The sequence below is a fragment of the Pseudophryne corroboree genome, chromosome 11, assembly GCF_028390025.1.
Source record: "Pseudophryne corroboree isolate aPseCor3 chromosome 11, aPseCor3.hap2, whole genome shotgun sequence".
Taxonomy (NCBI): Eukaryota; Metazoa; Chordata; class Amphibia; order Anura; family Myobatrachidae; genus Pseudophryne; species Pseudophryne corroboree.
In genome coordinates, this window is record NC_086454.1 from 47872378 (window position 1) to 47893105 (window position 20728).

General features: G+C 48.4%; 1 protein-coding gene across 10 annotated transcripts in view; it reads right to left on the minus strand.

The window, feature by feature from the left end:
- Nucleotides 1-20728, minus strand: part of PPFIA1 (PTPRF interacting protein alpha 1) — a 143693-nt gene that overhangs the window by 68901 nt on the left and 54064 nt on the right. For all 10 annotated transcript variants that reach the window (XM_063944131.1, XM_063944132.1, XM_063944136.1 and 7 more), the window contains exons 3-8: nt 9403-9504; nt 8932-9096; nt 6722-6796; nt 6060-6161; nt 4429-4650; nt 619-765 (exon numbers count right to left, since the gene is read on the minus strand). In XM_063944131.1, the coding sequence (XP_063800201.1) occupies nt 619-765; nt 4429-4650; nt 6060-6161; nt 6722-6796; nt 8932-9096; nt 9403-9504 (813 nt within the window). The remainder of the gene's footprint in view (nt 1-618; nt 766-4428; nt 4651-6059; nt 6162-6721; nt 6797-8931; nt 9097-9402; nt 9505-20728) is intronic.

Below are 20728 nucleotides of genomic sequence, written 5' to 3' on the forward strand. Positions count from 1 at the left end.
ATGTACCTTAAAGTGCCCCTGTCAGTAACTCACAGCAAAGGCAGAGGCACTAATTGCAGATGACATGTAAAACTTAAAATTATCCGTAACCTTCTCAGGTACCACCTTCTTGCATTGTTACTCAGTTACCCGAGTGCAGATGACCCAAGAAGAGAGGATCCAAACGCACGTAACATAAAAACTCTCCATGTGTAATCCCTCAGCTGTAGGCCTGATTATTGGGTGTGGTATGGAGGGTCGACAGGGATGCTACGTCGACAGGGTCTAGGCATGACATGAGTTTTTTGTGTTTATTTGGTGTCGTTTTCTCTGTACAGTGACCGAGAACCCCAATTAATGCACCGTGTCCCCTCGCATGCTTCGGGCAAGGTGCCTCTCTCCGCTGCGCTCAGCACAGGTTACTAATCCCAATCGTAGTCCGTGTGGATCATTAAGTAGGAAAACGTTCCAAAAAAAAAGGGGGGAAACAAAAGGTGAAAAACTCATGTTGACCTTTGGACCTAGAACATGTCGACCTAGAAACCCTGTCAACCTAGTTACTATCGACCAATAGTGGTCAACCTAGACACTGTCGACCTAGTTACTGTCGACCTAGAGGCCGGATCCCCTGATTATTACCTGTCTAAGTACGGATTCCTTATTAGCAATTTCATTTTCAAGTTTATCGTTGAGGTCGTGCACAGATGTGGCTTCGCGCTGCGCAGCGAGGTAGCGTTTTTCAAGCGTTGTAATCCTCTCCTCCATGTCTTCCTTCTGGGCCATAGCCTGTGGGTGGAAGAGGACACAGAACAGCAATGTAGCTTCCAACAACTTCATTTTTATAGACTATGCAGAATATACGCCTCCCCTGTATCTTCACATGCTGACTCGCTGACATAGTGCCTTCTGGAACATCCTACGGAAGAGTCCAGGGGAGAAATGTAATATGAGAATCAGAAAGTGAGAGATTTTGGTAAAATCTTCCTGTTCATTAAAGTAGAAATCATTAGCATGGGAAAACCAGGTTGATTTTGCCATCTAAATGATTGCCACTTTTTAAAAAAAACAGAAGAATTTTACCAAAATCTCTCCCTTTCTGATTCTCACACCCTGTTACATTCCCCACTAGGCGTCCTTCAGTTTAAGATGAGTATTTGGAATCGTACCCGATATACTGAGCCCCTCGGCCCCTGCAGTATTCTGTCCACCGCACACTCCCCGGCCCCTGCAGTATTCTGTCCACCACACACTCCCCGGCCCCTGCAGTATTCGGTCCACCGCACACTCCCCGGCCCCTGCAGTATTCTGTCCACCGCACACTCCCCGGCCCCTGCAGTATTCTGCCCATTGCACAGCCCCTCGGCCCCTGCAGTATTCTGTCCACCGCACACTCCCCGGCCCCTGCAGTATACTGCCCATTGCACAGCCCCTCGGCCCCTGCAGTATTCTGCCCATTGCACAGCCCCTCGGCCCCTGCAGTATTCTGTCCACCGCACACTCCCCAGCCCCTGCAGTATTCTGCCCATTGCACAGCCCCTCGGCCCCTGCAGTATTCTACCCATTGCACAGCCCCTGCAGTATTCTGCCCACCGCACACTCCCCGGCCCCTGCAGTATTCTGTCCACCGCACACTCCCCGGCCCCTGCAGTATTCTGTCCACCGCACACTCCCCGGCCCCTGCAGTATTCTGTCCACCGCACACTCCCCGGCCCCTGCAGTATTCTGCCCATTGCACAGCCCCTCGGCCCCTGCAGTATTCTGCCCATTGCACAGCCCCTCGGCCCCTGCAGTATTCTGCCCACCGCACACTCCCCGGCCCCTGCAGTATTCTGCCCATTGCAAAGCCCCTGCAGTATTCTGTCCACCGCACACTCCCCGGCCCCTGCAGTATTCTGTCCACCGCACACTCCCCGGCCCCTGCAGTATTCTGCCCATTCCATTGCACAGCCCCTCGGCCCCTGCAGTATTCTGCCCATTGCACAGCCCCTGCAGTATTCTGCCCACCGCACACTCCTCGGCCCCTGCAGTATTCTGCCCATTGCACAGCCCCTCGGCCCCTGCAGTATTCTGCCCACCGCACACTCCCCGGCCCCTGCAGTAATCTGTCCACCGCACACTCCCCGGCCCCTGTAGTATTCTGCCCATTGCACAGCCCCTCAGCCCCTGCAGTATTCTGCCCATTGCACAGCCCCTCAGCCCCTGCAGTATTCTGTCCACCGCACACTCCCCGGCCCCTGCAGTATTCTGTCCACCGCACACTCCCCGGCCCCTGCAGTATTCTGCCCATTGCACAGCCCCTCAGCCCCTGCAGTATTCTGTCCACCGCACACTCCCCGGCCCCTGCAGTATTCTGTCCACCGCACACTCCCCGGCCCCTGCAGTATTCTGTCCACCGCACACTCCCCGGCCCCTGCAGTATTCTGTCCACCCGCACACTCCCCGGCCCCTGCAGTATTCTGCCCATTGCACAGCCCCTCGGCCCCTGCAGTATTCTGCCCATTGCACACTCCCCGGCCCCTGCAGTATTCTGCCCATTGTACAGCCCCTCGGCCCCTGCAGTATTCTGCCCATTGCACAGCCCCTCGGCCCCTGCAGTATTCTGCCCATTGCACAGCCCCTCGGCCCCTGCAGTATTCTGCCCATTGCACAGCCCCTCGGCCCCTGCAGTATTCTGCCCATTGCACAGCCCCTCGGCCCCTGCAGTATTCTGTCCACCGCACACTCCCCGGCCCCTGCAGTATTCTGTCCACCGCACGCTCCCCGGCCCCTGCGGTATTCTGCCCATTGCACAGCCCCTCGGCCCCCTGCAGTATTCTGTCCACCGCACACTCCCCGGCCCCTGCAGTATTCTGTCCACCGCACGCTCCCCGGCCCCTGCAGTATTCTGCCCATTGCACAGCCCCTCGGCCCCTGCAGTATTCTGTCCACCGCACACTCCCCGGCCCCTGCAGTATTCTGTCCATTGCACAGCCCCTCGGCCCCTGCAGTATTCTGTCCACCGCACACTCCCCGGCCCCTGCAGTATTCTGTCCACCGCACGCTTCCCGGCCCCTGCAGTATTCTGCCCATTGCACAGCCCCTGCAGTATTCTGTCCACCGCACACTTCCCGGCCCCTGCAGTATTCTGCCCATTGCACAGCACCTCGGCCCCTGCAGTATTCTGTCCACCGCACACTCCCCGGCCCCTGCAGTATTCTGCCCATTGAACAGCCCCTTGGCCCCTGCAGTATTCTGTCCACCGCACACTCCCCGGCCCCTGCAGTATTCTGCCCATTGTACAGCCCCTCAGCCCCTGCAGTATTCTGTCCACCGCACACTCCCCGGCCCCTGCAGTATTCTGCCCATTGTACAGCCCCTCGGCCCCTGCAGTATTCTGTCCACCACACACTTCCCAGCCCCTGCAGTATTCTGTCCACCGCACACTTCCCTTCGGCCCCTGCAGTATTCTGTCCACCGCACACTTCCCAGCCCCTGCAGTATTCTGTCCACCGCACACTTCCCAGCCCCTGCAGTATTCTGCCCATTGCACAGCCCCTGCAGTATTCTGTCCACCGCACACTCCCCGGCCCCTGCAGTATTCTGTCCACCGCACACTCCCCGGCCCCTGCAGTATTCTGCCCATTGCACAGCCCCTCGGCCCCCTGCAGTATTCTATCCACCGCACACTCCCCGGCCCCTGCAGTATTCTGCCCATTGCACAGCCCCTCGGCCCCTGCAGTATTCTGCCCATTGCACAGCTCCTCGGCCCCTGCAGTATTCTGCCCACCACACACACACCCCTGGGCACCCTGCAGTATTCTGCCCATTGCACAGCCCCTCAGCCCCTGCAGTATTCTGTCCACCATACACAAACCCCTGGGCACCCTGCAGTATTCTTCCCATTGCACAGCCCCTTGGCCCCTGCAGTATTCTGTCCACCGCACACTCCCCGGCCCCAGCAGTATTCTGTCTGCTTAGCCTCTTTATTGCCCCCACAGAACCGCTTGTCATCTTCTGCCTCCCTTACAGAATCGCTAACCCTCTACGGATATGCCTCTCTTTCGCACTAAACCACTTGCTTTCCTCTGCATCCCCCGCACCGGAGAGGAGATCTTACATTATTATTATGATATAAATAGACACTGCTTTGTTTCTTCTGCTCCTCACTATTTTGTTTGCTTATTATACATCCCCACAAATGTCTCTTCTCCCACACACTGGCTTTCCTCCTCATTCACCATCACTAGACGAGGAAATAATATTTAGAAAGTGGCCGTATTAACTCAGCTGCAGCTAATTTTCATTGCACTACTTTTACTGCATCAACATCTACAAGCCGTTCTGGCCAGATCTCTTCACGTCATGTGACCTTCCCCATACTAAGCAAACGCCTTAGAATCCCGCGCCGGTTCCACCGCAGGACTGGCATTAGAGTAGAGGTCTTACCCCATCGCACTCATCTCTACTCACCTCTCGTACGTCCCGTGCCAGCTTTGTGTTCATCTCCTCGGATTTGATGAGATCTTTCCTCGCCGTGTCCAGATCTTCCTCCAACTCCGTGACCCTGTTAGACAGGACGGCCAGACGCTCCTTCATCTGATTTTGCTCCTTTGTTTGTTTTTCGATGACATCTTGGAGCTCAATCACTTTAGATAGGTCCTCGTCGTGATTTAATGAACCGTCAGATAGTCTCTGTATATTTAAAAAAAAAAAAAAAAAACAATTAAAGCAATTTTAACTGCATTTGCCTCGGGAAATCCAACTGATCACATTAGTAATATATGAAAATTAAATCACATCACAAGTTAAGGAGGACAGTTTGTGGCATTGTCAATATATAACTACTGTATATAACTGAAATTATCCCGAGCTGCGGAAAATATATGTGAGCACGAACACAACACGCTGTACAAGCCTGTTTATGTAAAACTACAATAAAACAGATTTATAGGGAAAACACAACCTATGAAAGGGATTACTTTCCTATGACTGTTCATAATGGCGTGACTAAATTATTTTGCTAGCATCTGTTTGCTCGTATATTCACATTTATTAAAGTAGATCCATTGATGACACATCAGACAATTAAAAAACAAACAAACAAAAAAAACACAGCATGTAATTTCTAATGCATATTATGGGGTATATTCAATTGATGTAGAAAGCTGCCGTCTGTCGAAAAGACGGCAGTTTTCGACTTTTTTTTAGGTCGGAAGGGGTTCCAACCTATTCAATATTTTCGACAAGTTGAGGCATTCGACTTGTCGAAAAGCACGTGGATCGGAGGAATAGCTGCCGACCCACGTGCTTGTGTCGAAAACGGCCCTTTTCGACCATCTCAGTCCGACATAAAAAAATGTCGGACTGAGATGTGGGACCCGAGAGGAGGAGGAGCCGTGGGGCAGACGGGGGGACAGCCGCGGGCATACAGGGGAGATCAGTGCTACAGTAGCGCTGCAGCAGGATGTCACACAGCCGCGCCGCTCACGGCAGCTTCCACCCAGCTCCAGCAAGTGAGGTCACGCTTGCTGGAGCCGGGTGGACACTGCCATGAGGTCGGGCGGCTGTGTGACATCCTCCGGCAGCGCTACTGTAGTGCTGATCTTCTCCGTCTGCCTGCCGGCTGTCCCCTGCTAGGGGTTGTCGGAATCCATTCCGACAAATACATGGCGGAATGGATCCAACCCTAACTGAATATACCCCTATAGCTGTATTGTTTCTCTTAAAAATCTACTCTGGCAGGTATAAACAATAATGCTGGAGAATAATCCATGTATTGACAGGAAACAGGCTCATCAGTTATACGTCCCCCTACATCCCGCCCCCTTAGAATCCTCACAGTTATTACTGGCCGTCACAGCCACAGGACTGTCACACTTCAGTCCTGAATGCCGCTGCTTAATCACCGCTTCAATCACACATCAGCTGTCCCATCTGCCAATCCTTGCCTTGGCTTCCCTTATCAGACCACAGGTAGGCAACATGTGGACCTCCAAGACTATTCCCGCAGGTGTCAGGAAGCGCAGGAGCTACCAGGTTAATATACTGTATAACTCTGCGCCTCATCTAGATTGGAAAGGACTTAGCACAAGTCTTCTCACCTTCCCATTAGTGCTGGGCATATTTTCCTGATCGTGGCTTGAATCCACTGTCCCATCATTATAGATCTTCTTCTGATTGTTCTGTTCTCGGGAAATCATCAGCTGAGAATTTGACACAGGAGTAAATGAGTGCACTCGTTATACTGTGATTACAATGTGAGGGTGCAAGTAGGAGATGGACAAACGATGGCTGGAAACTTTTAATTTAAACAGATTTGGTTTTGCAACAGGATTGGACGCTTGATCACAATGGTCAATTTATTCTGCGGTGTAGTGAGGTTGGGGTAAGACGGTGAGCATGGAATGCCAAAGTCCACCTTAGACGTAGGTGAACCGGACGGCTGGACAGTGTTAGAAAATGCTACTAATCTTTGGTCCAAGACTGACTTATGAGTGAAAAGTTTAAGGTAGTGTTCATTCTAGCACCCTGCACCTTTCAAAACACGTGCAGTTCCTCTCTCCTGCCTGGGGTGTCGCTCTCTGCTCTGATGCTTCTCAGCACATTCTGGTCTGTATCTTAGTGCTGAGTTACAGAGCAGAGAGTTCTGAGAAGCACCAGAGCAGACAGTGACACCCTAGGCAGGAAAGAGGAACTACACGTGTTTTAAAAGGTGCAGGGTGCTAGAATGAACACTATAAAAGGTATGAAAAGTTCTACTCACCTCTTTGTGCGTTACTGCCAGTTCTTCTTCCAATAAGCTACATCTCTCTAATGCGACTCGTAACCGTTCTCTTACCTGAAAACAATAGAGCAGGTAAGAACTAGAGGGGTGTATACAATGTCCGCTCCCTCTTTATCTATTGTATGTATGACATAGCAGGCGGCAGCTGGTTAATGGGCCGAACTGATATTTAGGAGAACGCGGATAATTCAAGAAAAGCCATGGAAACTGCTTATCCAATTTCAAAATGATATTAACCTAAAAAGGACAACGTCTAAAGAACAAACTATTCATAAGGCTGCTTATTACATTGTGACCCACACTTAAACAATATAACACTTCAAAAGTGGGGTTGTATGTTAATACAACAAAAGCAGTAATTGTGTATATGGTTTCTTTAAAACAAATGTTAAAGTAAACTGAAATGGTGAGAATTCGGGAAAACGGGTATAAACACTTGCATGAAACAGAGCTGTAATAAATCATGGTCTGCAGTCACGTTAAATAGCTTTTCTAGTCACGCCATGCCATGGCATGACTCTGTATCGCCAAGCTTATGTGCGAGTTTTTCCATTAAGATGCGTGATAGTTGCATGGCAAGGTGAATAGCACAAGAGGACTCTGATAATTAAAATGATATGCGGCATGCCTATATTCTGTGTGTGACTGCGGCTGTATCTGCATATGAAATGCTACGTTACAGTGTTTACTAGGAAAACACATTTCGTATGCAGATACAGCCACGGTCGCACACAGAATGAAGGCATGCCGCGTATCATTTTAATCAGAAAAAGACGCCTGATGTTAGAGTTGTGCGGGAACTGCCGGCTCACTCACGCCAGGCATCTCGCAGTGCATGGCGTATCGAGGCAAGATGTATGAGGACACATCTGGAAAAGAGTAAACAAATTCACTAATAAAATTGAATGCCAAGACTACATTAATTAGATCATGACTTAGGCAACTATTATAACAAATTTAGGAATTTATGGTCGTAATGCCCAGACTACAGAAAATAGTGGGCTCTCATAGCCTGTCACTTACAAAATAAGAAAGCTTCATTAATAAAAAAATTCTACATATTAATTGCTACGGTCTGTCCCATCTGAGACATGCATGCGCAGTGGGAGCCGCCTCTCTAACATAGGGGGTCATTCCGGGTTGATCGCTAGCTGCCGTTGGTTCACTGCGCAGCGATCAGGCTAAAAATCGGCATTTCTGCGCATGTACCGCAATGCACACGCGCAACGTACAGGTACAAAGGCATGTGTTGTATTGCACAGGTTCTAGCGAAGTTTTCAAGTGCACTGATGGTCGCAAGAAGATTGACAGGAAGGGGGCGTTTCTTGGTGTCAACTGACCGTTTTCAGGGAGGGTTTGCAAAAACACAGGCGTGTCTGAAAAAACGCAGGCGTAGCTGGGCGTTCGCTGGGCGGGTGTATGACGTCAAATCCGGACACGAATAGGCTGAAGTGATCGCAAGCGCTGAGTAGGTTCAGAGCTACTCAGAAACTGCACAAACTGGTTTTGCAGAGCTCGGCTGCACATGCGTTCCCACTTCTGCTAAGCTAAAATACACTCCCCAGTGGGCGGCGGCATAGCGTTTGCACGGCTGCTAAAACTAGCCAGCGAGCGATCAACTCGGAATGACCCCCATAGCCCCACTGCTAGGGACAGACCGAAACCGGTTAGGACAGAAGACCTGCAGGGAACAGGTGAAGTAAGGGGGCGGGAGGGCAGGACAGAACAGCAGACAGAGAGTAGATAGGGCAGACCGAGGTGACCCATGGATTTGGAGGAGAGATGACAACTGCTGAGAGGTGTCCAATATCACAACACTAAAAGGGAGATTTATCAAAGCTTCTAAAGACCAGAATTGGAAATGTTGAACATAACAACCAATCAAATGTTAGCTATCATTTATCTAGACACTGTATAAAATGAAAGCTAGAAGCGGATTGGCTGCTATGGGCAACACCTCCACGTGTGTTTTTTTTTAGAAGGTTTGCTAATTCATCCTTTAGGGTCATAAGTATCTCTCTGCTCTCAGTGTCATCCCATCCACAGCGACCGGAAACCAGCCTAACATGGTGTCACCAGGAGAGGACCGAGACGTGCCACTCTCAGAAACTAGTTTGTCAGCTCCATTAAAGCATTAACCAGCATCAGTGAGACAGGTACGGCTTGTCAGGATCAGTCACCGGGCTTACCTTTTCATCTAAAGCTTTGTGATGTTCAAACAGAGACTTTAGTGCTTTTAAAACTTCAACTTCACTCGACACTCCGGCAGGCGACTGAGCTTGTCTCTTCACCACGGTCATCCTGAGCGAGCGCTCGTGCCGGGACACCAGACACTCCAGATGCTCTAGGAGTAGCTGGAAAGATAAAACCACACCATGAGGAAGAGGGAGAAGCCACAGACTGGTGCTACTAACCAACTAGGGAAGCGCCTGACCCACTGCGTACCGATCCCAACATCTGGGGTTACCGATTTATTTATTTTTTAAAACGCTTGCCACTTCAACACTCAGATAGATACTGGAGGGGGTTATATATTAGGAAGGCAGCAAGTTATGCAAGAGGCTTAGTAAAGCTTACCACTGACACCCCTTGGGTACAGCCGACCTGCAGGAACACCCCTATAGCTAGTAACAGAAGAAGACTAGAGAGTCTACACGTACCCGGGTATTGTTCCTCTCCGCCTTTAACTCCGCGATTTCTTCCTCCCGCTCCAGAAGTTGCTCCCGGCAGATATTGAGCTCTTTAGTAAGTGCTGCAAACTCCTTCAATACAAACAAAACATCTGCTTAGAAGGGACAGCCTTTATAAACCATGCAAAGAACAGTAAAGGCCTTCCATGGCTGACATCTCTGATATTTGTGCACCATGGGCCAAACAGTAACACAACCGTAACAACATTTGCGAGAAACACAATTTCCTTTGGGAATAACAGGACGCATATAATCCCTCACCCTCAGAGGGGACGATGTGTCATTGGGTGGAAGCATTGTTGCACAAACTGGGCCTTTTTGAACTGCGCACTCCTAAAATAATTCTTGCACATCTATGGCTATGCAGATTCAGGTGCATTTTGCCCTTCCGCCTCATTTTGCATAGAGACAGGTGTAATGGACTATATGGGGGTGGGTGTGTGTGTGTGTGGGGGGGTTGCAAGCACTGAAAGAGTACAGTAAATACATACGGCACGTACCAGCCACAACAAAAGCTTGTGTGCACCTGTCAGTAGGCGTACCACTTGATGTACAGGGGAATGCACCTATAAAATTAGCGGGTTGTCGCCAGATAACAACAGAAAGCTACTTGTGTAAGTCTCCGCGAGATTTAACAGTGTAACCTTTCACCTGTGGCTGTAAATTCCTTGCTGAGCCAGGTTAATGATTACCGAGATCAATATCAAACCTCAGTGACTGTAAAGTCTGCCGATGTTTTCTCACATAAATATTTCAGGAGGTGAAAAAAATGGCCTCATATCAATATGTAGATAAGAGGAGGAGGGGGGGGGGGGGGGGCTGAGCACTTGTGTGTGTGTGTCTGCGTGGTGTAGACAATCTGTGACCACAGAAGAGAAATGGCCATTTGTCTTACTACTCCTCTCCTATCTAAAGGATCTAACTGAAGGGTAACAAGTGACTGTGAGCAGAATTCCAGAAGCAGCCACAGATTAAGGACCTCTATGGCTGCGTTCCTATGTGTACTGAGCAACGGAGGATATCTGCAGCTGAACGGGGAATGACTAGTGGGAGGATGAGAACTTGACAATTCTGCGCAAATCCTCTTTAACCGAACATACTTAGGACCCAGTACACTATTAAAAGGAGCTTTACAGCACCTTAAAAATAAAAACCCCACGAGGAACACACTGTTAAATAGTCATTTTTATTTTAAACCCAGAAAAATAAGTGTGCGTACTTGAATGGCATCTCATTCACAGCTTATTCAGCGCACACATCCGTGCTCAAATTTTAAGTTACAATGGGAACTGGACTAAGGTTCTCCTCCCGATGAACAATCTTGGTCTGCCATACGTGAGAATGTTTCCAAGACATCTATATCGACGCTGGTGAAGGAAAATGCTTCGAAGATGTATTATAGCTGGTATATAGTTCCAACTAGGTTGAATACAATGTTTAAATCTGTCACCCCTCGCTGTTGGAGGGGTTGTGGTGAACTGGGCTCCTTTATTCATATTCACGGTTCTGCCCTAACATAGCGCTCTACTGGGACAAGACTGCAAACTTTATTAGCAAGGTGGTGAATGGCCCCATTGTTAAAGATCCTTGGTCTTTTGTTTTAGGACTACCAATCGCAACTTTGGATAAGAACTCCACTAAACTAGTGATTCAAATTCTAAATGCCACCCGATGCCTGGCTGCCCCACACTGGAAATTCCTGAAGACCCCTCAGTTCTAGATAAAATATGGTATTCTAGCGAGTATGGAGAACGTCACTGCACATCGTAATAATAAATCCCCTGTTCCTGCAGATTTGGGACTTGTGGTATCTTTCTTATGATCCCCCTCACGGTTGCCAGTATGTGGACTGTCAAACCTTCTGTTCTGACCATCAAATTATATTATTATATTACGGTTTGAGACCAGTACTTTACCCAATGTGCTCCCTTTTGCTATGCAGCCCCTTCTCTCCTGGTTGGGATTTTTGTTATCACTGCTGCTAATTATTATCACTTCCTTTGGGGCACTCTCCCAGCAGCACCCCCCCCCCCCCCTCCCCACCTGCCTTTCTTTTATTTTTTACCCTTCCTACTTCCCTGTTATCCCAATCTACTATCGCTCTTTATTCTCTTTTAAAACAAACCAGCTCTGTTTATCATTGTGTCATTAATATATATTTGCTCAATATATGATGCTACTGACATGAATGATCACTGTTGTTACTACTATTGTGTAATAATACAGTACCATTGTAACGGTACATGTTCTCTTCCTGTTCTGCTTTGTTGATTTGATGTCACTTATATTGCATTTTTAAAGTACAAAACCAACAGTTTTAAAAATAAAATGTAAGTTACTTAAGGTGCATACACACTGAGCGCTTTCCCCCCCTGCACAGCGATGTCAGCAGGACGCTATGGAAAGCCGCTCGCCCCGCCGTTACACCTACTGGTAATACCAGCAGATGAACGCCGGCCGCCGGCGATGAAGCGGGAGCTCGCATCACCGCTCATCGCCGGGGCATACACACTAGGCGGCTTTGAGCTGAGAGCAGCTCAACACACCAAAAGTGACCTGCTCTCAGCTCAACATCGCCCAGTGTGCATGGTCCCTTTAAGGGCCCAACACACTGCGCGACCAGCTACCGAGCTGCCCAACCGCCGATACGGCAGACGGGCGACCCGGAAGCGGGGGAGGGGCAGTGACGGGGGAGTTTAGTTTCTTCACTCCCCCCCGTCACCCGGCTCCATAGCAGTGTAGACAAATATGGACGAGATCGTCCATATTGGCCTGCATGCAAAGCAGACGGGGGACCAGCGATGAACGAGCGCGGGGCCGCGCATCGTTCATCGCTGGAGCCTCCACACTGAAAGATATGAACGGTATCTCATTCATTAATGAACGAGATCGTTCATATCTTTGAGTGATATCGCCCAGTGTGTAGGGCCTATAAATCATTTGAATTGGTCCTGAACCACCAATCCAAGGCACCCCTACAAGTGTCCCGTGACACCCTGAAAACCCACACAACAGCTTGTGTTACCGTCTGTTTACTACAGAATTTACTTTTACAATTATACAGGTTTGAAGTTCTAGATTATATATATTCATTAGTATTAGGGAAGGAGATCTGTCCATGTGCTGGCAGAAGCACGCTCACTACTCCCCTAGGAAACAGCCTGTGACATAATCAGCCAGCTTTCAGCGTATGGACTGCATATGGGCACGTGGGATCAGTGCCATGTGGCTTTCTGCCCACAATAACAGAACGAGGGGGGGTGGGGGGGGGGGGGAAACAGACGACACACAGCGTTATAGCTTTTCATTTTAATTCCCCATATTAATACATATTACATTAAATTGCAATCACCATCACTGCTGGACTCGTCAGGGCTGCAGGACTGACGCAGCTTAAATGGGACTGCAAAATCATCTTAACAAATGGTCAGATCTTATGTAAACTCGGAGCAACTGTATGCAGGAAATCCCCACTGAAGTGTTTCTCAGGGAGAGAGTGGGGTACTTAAAATAAAGAATAATATAAAAAGTTAATAAAAAAACAAGAAATAGGATAACGCGGCAAGACGAACAAATCCCCTCTAGGAATGATATTACAACGCACGGCCGTACAGTCCAATACAGGGAGGGGGGAATTAAGGCTAGAACTAGAGGTGAAAGGGAACAGGTGCATACTTTACGATCTACGTGGACTACGACAGGGAATAGTAACATGTGCCAAGTGCAGCGGTAGCGGAGCGAGGCACCTTGCCCAAAGCATGGCGAGCAAAGCGAGAAGACGCGGTGCACCGATTGGGGTTCCCAGTCACTTTTTGAAGATAGTGACACAAAAAACAACAACAACAACACACACACACAAACTCACGTCGACATTTTTTCCATGTCGACCTACCGGCCGTCATCCAATAGTGGTCGACCTAAATAGGGTCACTCCACCCCCAACAAACCCATTCCCCAGAATTAGTTCAACATATTCTACATGGTTTCAATTGGGTGGGGGTAACCAACAACCTGCACTTGCGCCTGTGGGGCTTACGCCCATTTTTTTGTTGTTGTTACTTGCAAGTTACTGATTCACTGAACAATACATTACTCAAACGTAAAAATAAAAAACAATCAGAAAAGAAAGCGTGTGTTTAGGATTACTACAAAGTATCCTAATTGGACATCCCTGATCTAAAACCGATCCTGTACGGATCGTAGTCTCCTTGTGCCAAAGGAACGCTGGACAGTAAAAGCATTTCTCCTATATTGGCGGAGTGTTCTCATTACTCATTAACATCGCAGCCAAGTTTACACTGGATGCCAGGAGTACTGAAAGCCAGCAAGTGTCCGCGTAATCTCAGCCTCGGCGCGTCCCGCAAGACTTTCCAGGGAAAAATTAAATGCCAGAAAAACTGCACATCCTGATCCAAGAGCAAACAATCTACACATCAGTTAGTAATATAAAAAAAAACAAAAAAAAACAGCAAAAGCTTTAAACAAGGAAAGCAAAAAATTCTAGTTGTTTAGTATCACAGCTACATACTGAAACATTTCCCATTGGGAGCAGACATCAGGAAGGGAGGAATGTGTTGGGGGCTTCTTAAGTCTTCCGTTTATGTTATTATTTATCTTTTCACAAATCTATTTAATAGTGAGCAGTGATATCTGCCAGCTGCTGCCTGCCCCAAAGTGATCCAGCGGGAGGGTGGTCCTCTCCTTGTCTGACCCAATGACTACTCTGCTTGGGTCACACAAGGTAATGGCATCTTCGACAGACAGATGCTGCCGTTCTGCAGTTATAATGTCATTTATTTGGGTTTTGCACACTGGAAGGACAGAACCAAACGTAACAGATTGGATTATCGTCTGTTTACTACCGAGTTTACATCTAAAAATACACCTTTCAGTTTCAGAGCTAATCCTGTAACGTGACTGGAAACACTACGGGCCAGCGTGAGACTCCGAGGTGATCGGAAGGCTGCCTGAAGGCCGCACTCGAGGGGTCTGTACGACTTTCTCTAAATGAAACCAGTATAGGAAAAGATGAGCAAGGTTCCCCAGAAGAACACAGCAGACAAGTTATTTTACAGCTGCTGGTAACTCTTAACGTTGTAACATTTCAAATCAGAAGAGTTGAGTTTATACAGATCCATCATAACTAATTTCAGACTCTTTTACGCTGAATGTGGTCCTAGAGCTGAAATAAATGCTTCTATATGTGGCAGCTGGAAGGTGCCTTTTGGGATGTATACGCATAACATATATCAGCCATCCTTCAGCCTGTCATGGCACCTTCATTTGGAAGTAGCGCATTATTGTACCATGGTGTTCTGTGAACGCACAGAAAAGCTGGCAGGTGTTAGGACCCGATAAGAACCCTCTGTGCACACAGGTGAGATTTCCAGATTCACGCTGCAAGGCAGCATGGGTAAACGGCCTTTACCCAAAAACGTAGTCAGGATTTAGTCACAGGGAAGCTGTAATCTTGCAGAAAACGAGGCTTTGAAATGGGGAGAGCAGCATGCATGTTGGCCATTATTCTTTCCATAGGAAACATCCAATAGCTTTGCATTCATTGCAGCAATCCACGGATGGAATTAATCAATGATTTCTGCAGGATGCCAGCCAAAACTACACAAAAAAAGGGAGCTGGAGGAACGAAATAAGTAACCAAAACGAGACAGCCTGGCTATAAACCAGAGCAATTCTCATAACTTCACATACATGGAAGAATGGGATTTACGCCTCTTAAAGTCACAGTTGCATCTTCTAGTATGTACAGCGTCGGGTTATGCTTTAGTTACATCTTAAAGGCCCTACACACTGGGTGATGTTGGCGATATTATCGATCGTAGATGTTACCGATGGTCATTTTTTTTTTTTATTTATAGGCCCTACACACTGAAAGATTTAAGTGAACGATATGAACGCTCTCGTTCATATTGTTCAGTGTGTAGGCACCAACGATGAACGATGTGCGGCCCCGCGCTCGTTCATCGTTGGTGCCCCGTCGCTTATGCATGCAGGCCAATATGGACAATCTCGTCAATATTAGCATGCACTGCTATGGAGCCGGGTGACTCCCCCACGTTGCCAGGTCGCACGTCTGTCGTATCAGCGGTCAGCCAGCTCTGCGGTGGGTCGCAGAGTCTGTAGGGACCATAAAACCTACAAACTGGAAGATATTGATGGCCAGTTTGGACGATATGAGAGTACAGAGATCTATAGCGGCCAAACTGACCGGCATGTTTAAATGATGATCGTTCAACGATGAACGATTGCGGGCACGCGCATCGTTCATTGTTGAAGCATCCACACTAAAAGATATGAACGATTTATTGTTCATTTATGAATTACATCGTTCATATCTTTCAAATATAATCGACCAGTGTTTAGGGCCCTTTACACTCTGGAATAATAAGAATTTACTTACCGATAATTCTATTTCTCGTAGTCCGTAGTGGATGCTGGGAACTCCGTAAGGACCATGGGGAATAGCGGCTCCGCAGGAGACTGGGCACATCTAAAGAAAGCTTTAGGATCACCTGGTGTGCACTGGCTCCTCCCCCTATGACCCTCCTCCAAGCCTCAGTTAGGATACTGTGCCCGGACGAGCGTACACAATAAGGAAGGATTTTGAATCCCGGGTAAGACTCATACCAGCCACACCAATCACACTGTACAACTTGTGATCTGAACCCAGTTAACAGCATGATAATAGAGGAGCCTCCAGAAAAGATGGCTCACTACAACAATAACCCGAATTTTTTTGGTAACAATAATTATGTACCAGTATTGCAGACAATCCGCACTTGGGATGGGCGCCCAGCATCCACTACGGACTACGAGAAATAGAATTATCGGTAAGTAAATTCTTATTTTCTCTGACGTCCTAGTGGATGCTGGGAACTCCGTAAGGACCATGGGGATTATACCAAAGCTCCCAAACGGGCGGGAGAGTGCGGATGACTCTGCAGCACCGAATGAGAGAACTCCAGGTCCTCCTCAGCCAGGGTATCAAATTTGTAGAATTTTACAAACGTATTTGCTCCTGACCAAGTAACTGCTCGGCAAGTTGTAAAGCCGAGACCCCTCGGGCAGCTGCCCAAGATGATCCCACCTTCCTTGTGGAGTGGGCATTTACAGATTTTTGGCTGTGGCAGGCCTGCCACAGAATGTGCAAGCTGAATTGTACTACAACTCCAACGAGCAATCGTCTGCTTAGAAGCAGGAGCACCCAGCTTGTTGGGTGCATACAGGATAAACAGCGAGTCAGATTTTCTGACTCCAGCCGTCCTGGAAACATATATTTTCAGGGCCCTGACCACGTCAAGCAACTTGGAATCCTCCAAGTCCTTAGTAGCCGCAGGTACCACAATAGGTTGGTTCATGTGAAATGCAGAAACCACCTTAGGTAGAAATTGAGGACAAGTCCTCAATTCTGCCCTGTCAGAATGAAATATTAAGTAAGGGCTTTTATATGATAAAGCCGCCAATTCTGACACACGCCTGGCTGAAGCCAGGGCTAACTCGTCACTTCCATGTGAGATATTTTAAGTCCACAGTGGTGAGTGGTTCAAACCAATGTGACTTTAGGAAACTCAACACAACATTGAGATCCCAAGGTGCCACTGGAGGCACAAAAGGAGGCTGTATATGCAGTACCCCTTTTACAAATGTCTGAACTTCAGGCACTGAAGCCAGTTCTTTTTGGAAGAAAATCAACAGGGCCGAAATTTGAACCTTAATGGACCCCAATTTTTGGCCCATAGACAGTCCTGTTTGCAGGAAATGGAGGAAACGACCCAGTTGAAATTCCTCTGTAGGGGCCTTCTTGGCCTCACCCCACGCAACAAATTTTCGCCAAATGCGGTGATAATGTTTTGTGGTTACGTCCTTCCTGGCCTTGACCAGGGTAGGGATGACTTCATCCGGAATGCCTTTTTCCTTCAGGATCCGGCGTTCAACCGCCATGCCGTCCAACGCAGCCGCGGTAAGTCTTGGAACAGACAAGGCCCCTGCTGGAGCAGGTCCTTTCTTAGAGATAGAGGCCACGGTTCGTCCGTGAGCATCTCTTGAAGTTCCAGATACCAAGTCCTTCTTGGCCAATCCGGAACCACAAGTATAGTTCTTACTCCTCTCCTTCTTATTATTCTCAGTACTTTTGGTATGAGAGGCAGAGGAGGGAACACATACACTGACTGGTACACCCACTGCGTTACCAGAGCGTCCACCGCTATTGCCTGAGGGTCCCTTGACCTGGCGCAATATCTGTCTAGTTTTTTGTTTAGACGGGACGCCATTATGTCCACCTTTGGTTTTTCCCAACGGTTTACAATCAGGTGGAAGACTTCTGAGTGAAGTCTCCACTCTCCCGGGTGAAGGTCGTGTCTGCTGAGGAAGTCTGCTTCCCAGTTGTCCACTCCCGGAATGAACACTGCTGACAGTGCTATCACATGATTTTCCGCCCAGCGAAAATCCTTGCAGCCTCTGCCATTGCCCTCCTGCTTCTCGTGCCGCCCTGTCTGTTTACGTGGGCGACTGACGTGATGTTGTCCGATTGGATCAATACCGCCTGACCCTGAAGCAGGGGTTTCGCTTGACTTAGGGCATTGTAAATGGCCCTTAGTTCCAGAATGTTTATATGAAGAGATGTCTCCAGGCTTGACCATAAGCCCTGGAAATTCCTTCCCTGTGTGACTGCTCCCCAGCCTCGCAGGCTGGCATCCGTGGCCACCAGGACCCAGTCCCGAATGCCGAATCTGCGGCCCTCTAGAAGATGAGCACTCTGCAACCACCACAGGAGGGATTACCTTTGTCCCTGGTGACAGGGTTATCCGCTGAAGCATCTGAAGATGCGACCCGGATCATTTGTCCAGTAGGTTCCACTGTGCGTGGAATCTGCCGAATGGGATTGCTTCGTAGGAAGCCACCATTTTTACCCAGAACCCTTGTGCATTGATGCACTGGGACTTGGTTCGGTTTTAGGAGGTTCCTGACTAGCTCGGATAACTCCCTGGCTTTCTCCTCCGGGAGAAGCACCTTCTTTCTGGACTATGTCCAGAATCATCCCTAGGAACAGAAGACAAGTCGTCGGAACCAGCTGCGATTTTGGAATATTGAAAATCCAATCGTGCTGCCACAACACTACCTGATATAGTGCTACACCGATCTCCAACTGTTCCCTGGATCTTACCCTTATCAGGGAATCGTTCAAGTAAAGGATAACTAAAATTCCCTTCCTTCGAAGGAATATCATCATTTCGGTCATTACTTCAGTAAAGACCCGGGGTGCCGTGGACCATCCCTACGGCAGCGTCCGAACTGATACAGTTCTGTACCATAACCTGAAATACCCTTGGTGAGAAGGGTAAATTTTGACATGAAGGTAAGCATCCTTGATGTCCCGAGACATCATGTAGTCCCCTTCTTCCAGGTTTGCAATCACTGCTCTGAGTGACTCAAATTTGAATTTGAACCTCTGTATGCAAGTGTTCAAAGATTTTAGATTTTAGAGTTTAAAATCGGTCTCACCGAGCCGTCTGGCTTCGGTACCACAATAGTGTGGAATAATACCCCGTTCCCTGTTGCAGGAGGGGTACCTTGATTATCACCTGCTGGGAATACAGCTTGTGAATGGCTTCCAAAACTGCCTCCCTGTCAGCGGGAGACGTCGGTAAAACAGACTTTTGGAAACGGCGAGGGGAATACGTCTCGAATTCCAATTTGTACCCCTGAAATATTATCTAAAGGATCCAGGGGTCTACTTGCGAGTGAGCCCACTGCGCACTGAAATTCATTGAGAACGGGACCCCACCGTGCCTGAACTTGTAAAGCCCTAGCGTCATACTGAGGGCTTGGCATAGGCGGAAAAGGGTTTCTGTTCCTTGGAACTGGCTGATCTCTGCAGCCATTTTCCTCTCCCTCTGTCACGAGCAGAAAGAGGAACCCTTTTGTCCGCTTGCCAACCAGGACTGCGCCTGATAATACGGCGTCTTATTTTGAGAGGCGACCTGGGGTACAGCCCCTCTTTTAAGGCAATACTTCCAAATGCCGTTTGGAATCCGCATCCCCTGACCACTTTACTGGAATAATTGGACAACGCAATTATACTTGATGCCAGTCGGCAAATATTCCGCTGTGCATCATGCATATATAGAAATGCATCTTTTAATTGCTCTATAGGCAATAATATACTGTCCTTATCTAGGATATCATATTTCCAGTCAGGGAATCCGACCACGCCAACCCAGCACTGCACATCCAGGCTGAGGCGATTGCTGGTCGCAGTATAACACCAGTATGTGTGTAAATACATTTTAGGATACGCTCCTGCTTTCTATCAGCAGGATCCTTAAGGGCGGCCATCTCAGGAGAGGGTAGAGCCCTTGTTTTTACAAGCGTGTGAGCGCTTTATCCACCCTAGGGGGTGTTTCCCAACGCACCCTAACCTCTGGCGGGAAAAGGTATACTGCCCATAACTTTTTTGAAATTATCAATTGTTATCGGGGGGAAACCCACGCATCATCACACACCTCATTTTATTTCTCAGATTCAGGAAAACTACAGGAAGTTTTTCCTCACCAAACATAATACCCCATTTTTTTGGTGGTATTCATATTATCAGAAAAGTGTAAACTTTTTCCATTGCCTCAATCATGCAATGTGTGGCCTTATTGGAAATCACGGTTGTCTCTTCACCGTCGACACAGGAGTCAGTACCCTTGTCGGCGTCTGTATCTGAGGTAACGGGCGCTTTAGGGCCCCTGTATGAGACGTCTGGACATGCACAAGCTGAGTAGCCGGCTGTCTCATGTCAACCACTGTCTTTAATACAAAGCTGACACTGTCACGCAATTTCAACAGTACATCCACTCAGGTGTCGACCCCCTAGGGGGTGACAACACTATTTCAGACACTCTACTCCGTCTCCTCATCTTTTTTCTCCTCATACATGTCGACACCAACGTACCGACACACAGCACACACACAGGGAATGCTCTGATAGAGGACAGGACCCCACTAGCCCTTTGGGGAGACAGAGGGAGAGTTTGCCAGCACACACCAGAGCGCTATATATATACAGGGATAACCTTATATAAGTGTTTTTCCCTTTATAGCTGCTGTATTGTTATATACTGCGCCTAATTTGTGCCCCCCTCTCTTTTTTTAACCCCTTTCTGTAGTGTAGTGACTGCAGGGGAGAGCCAGGGAGCTTCCCTCCAACTGAGCTGTGAGGGAAAATGGCGCCAGTGTGCTGAGGAGATAGGCTCCGCCCCTTTCTCGGCGTCCTTATCATCCTTTTTCTGTA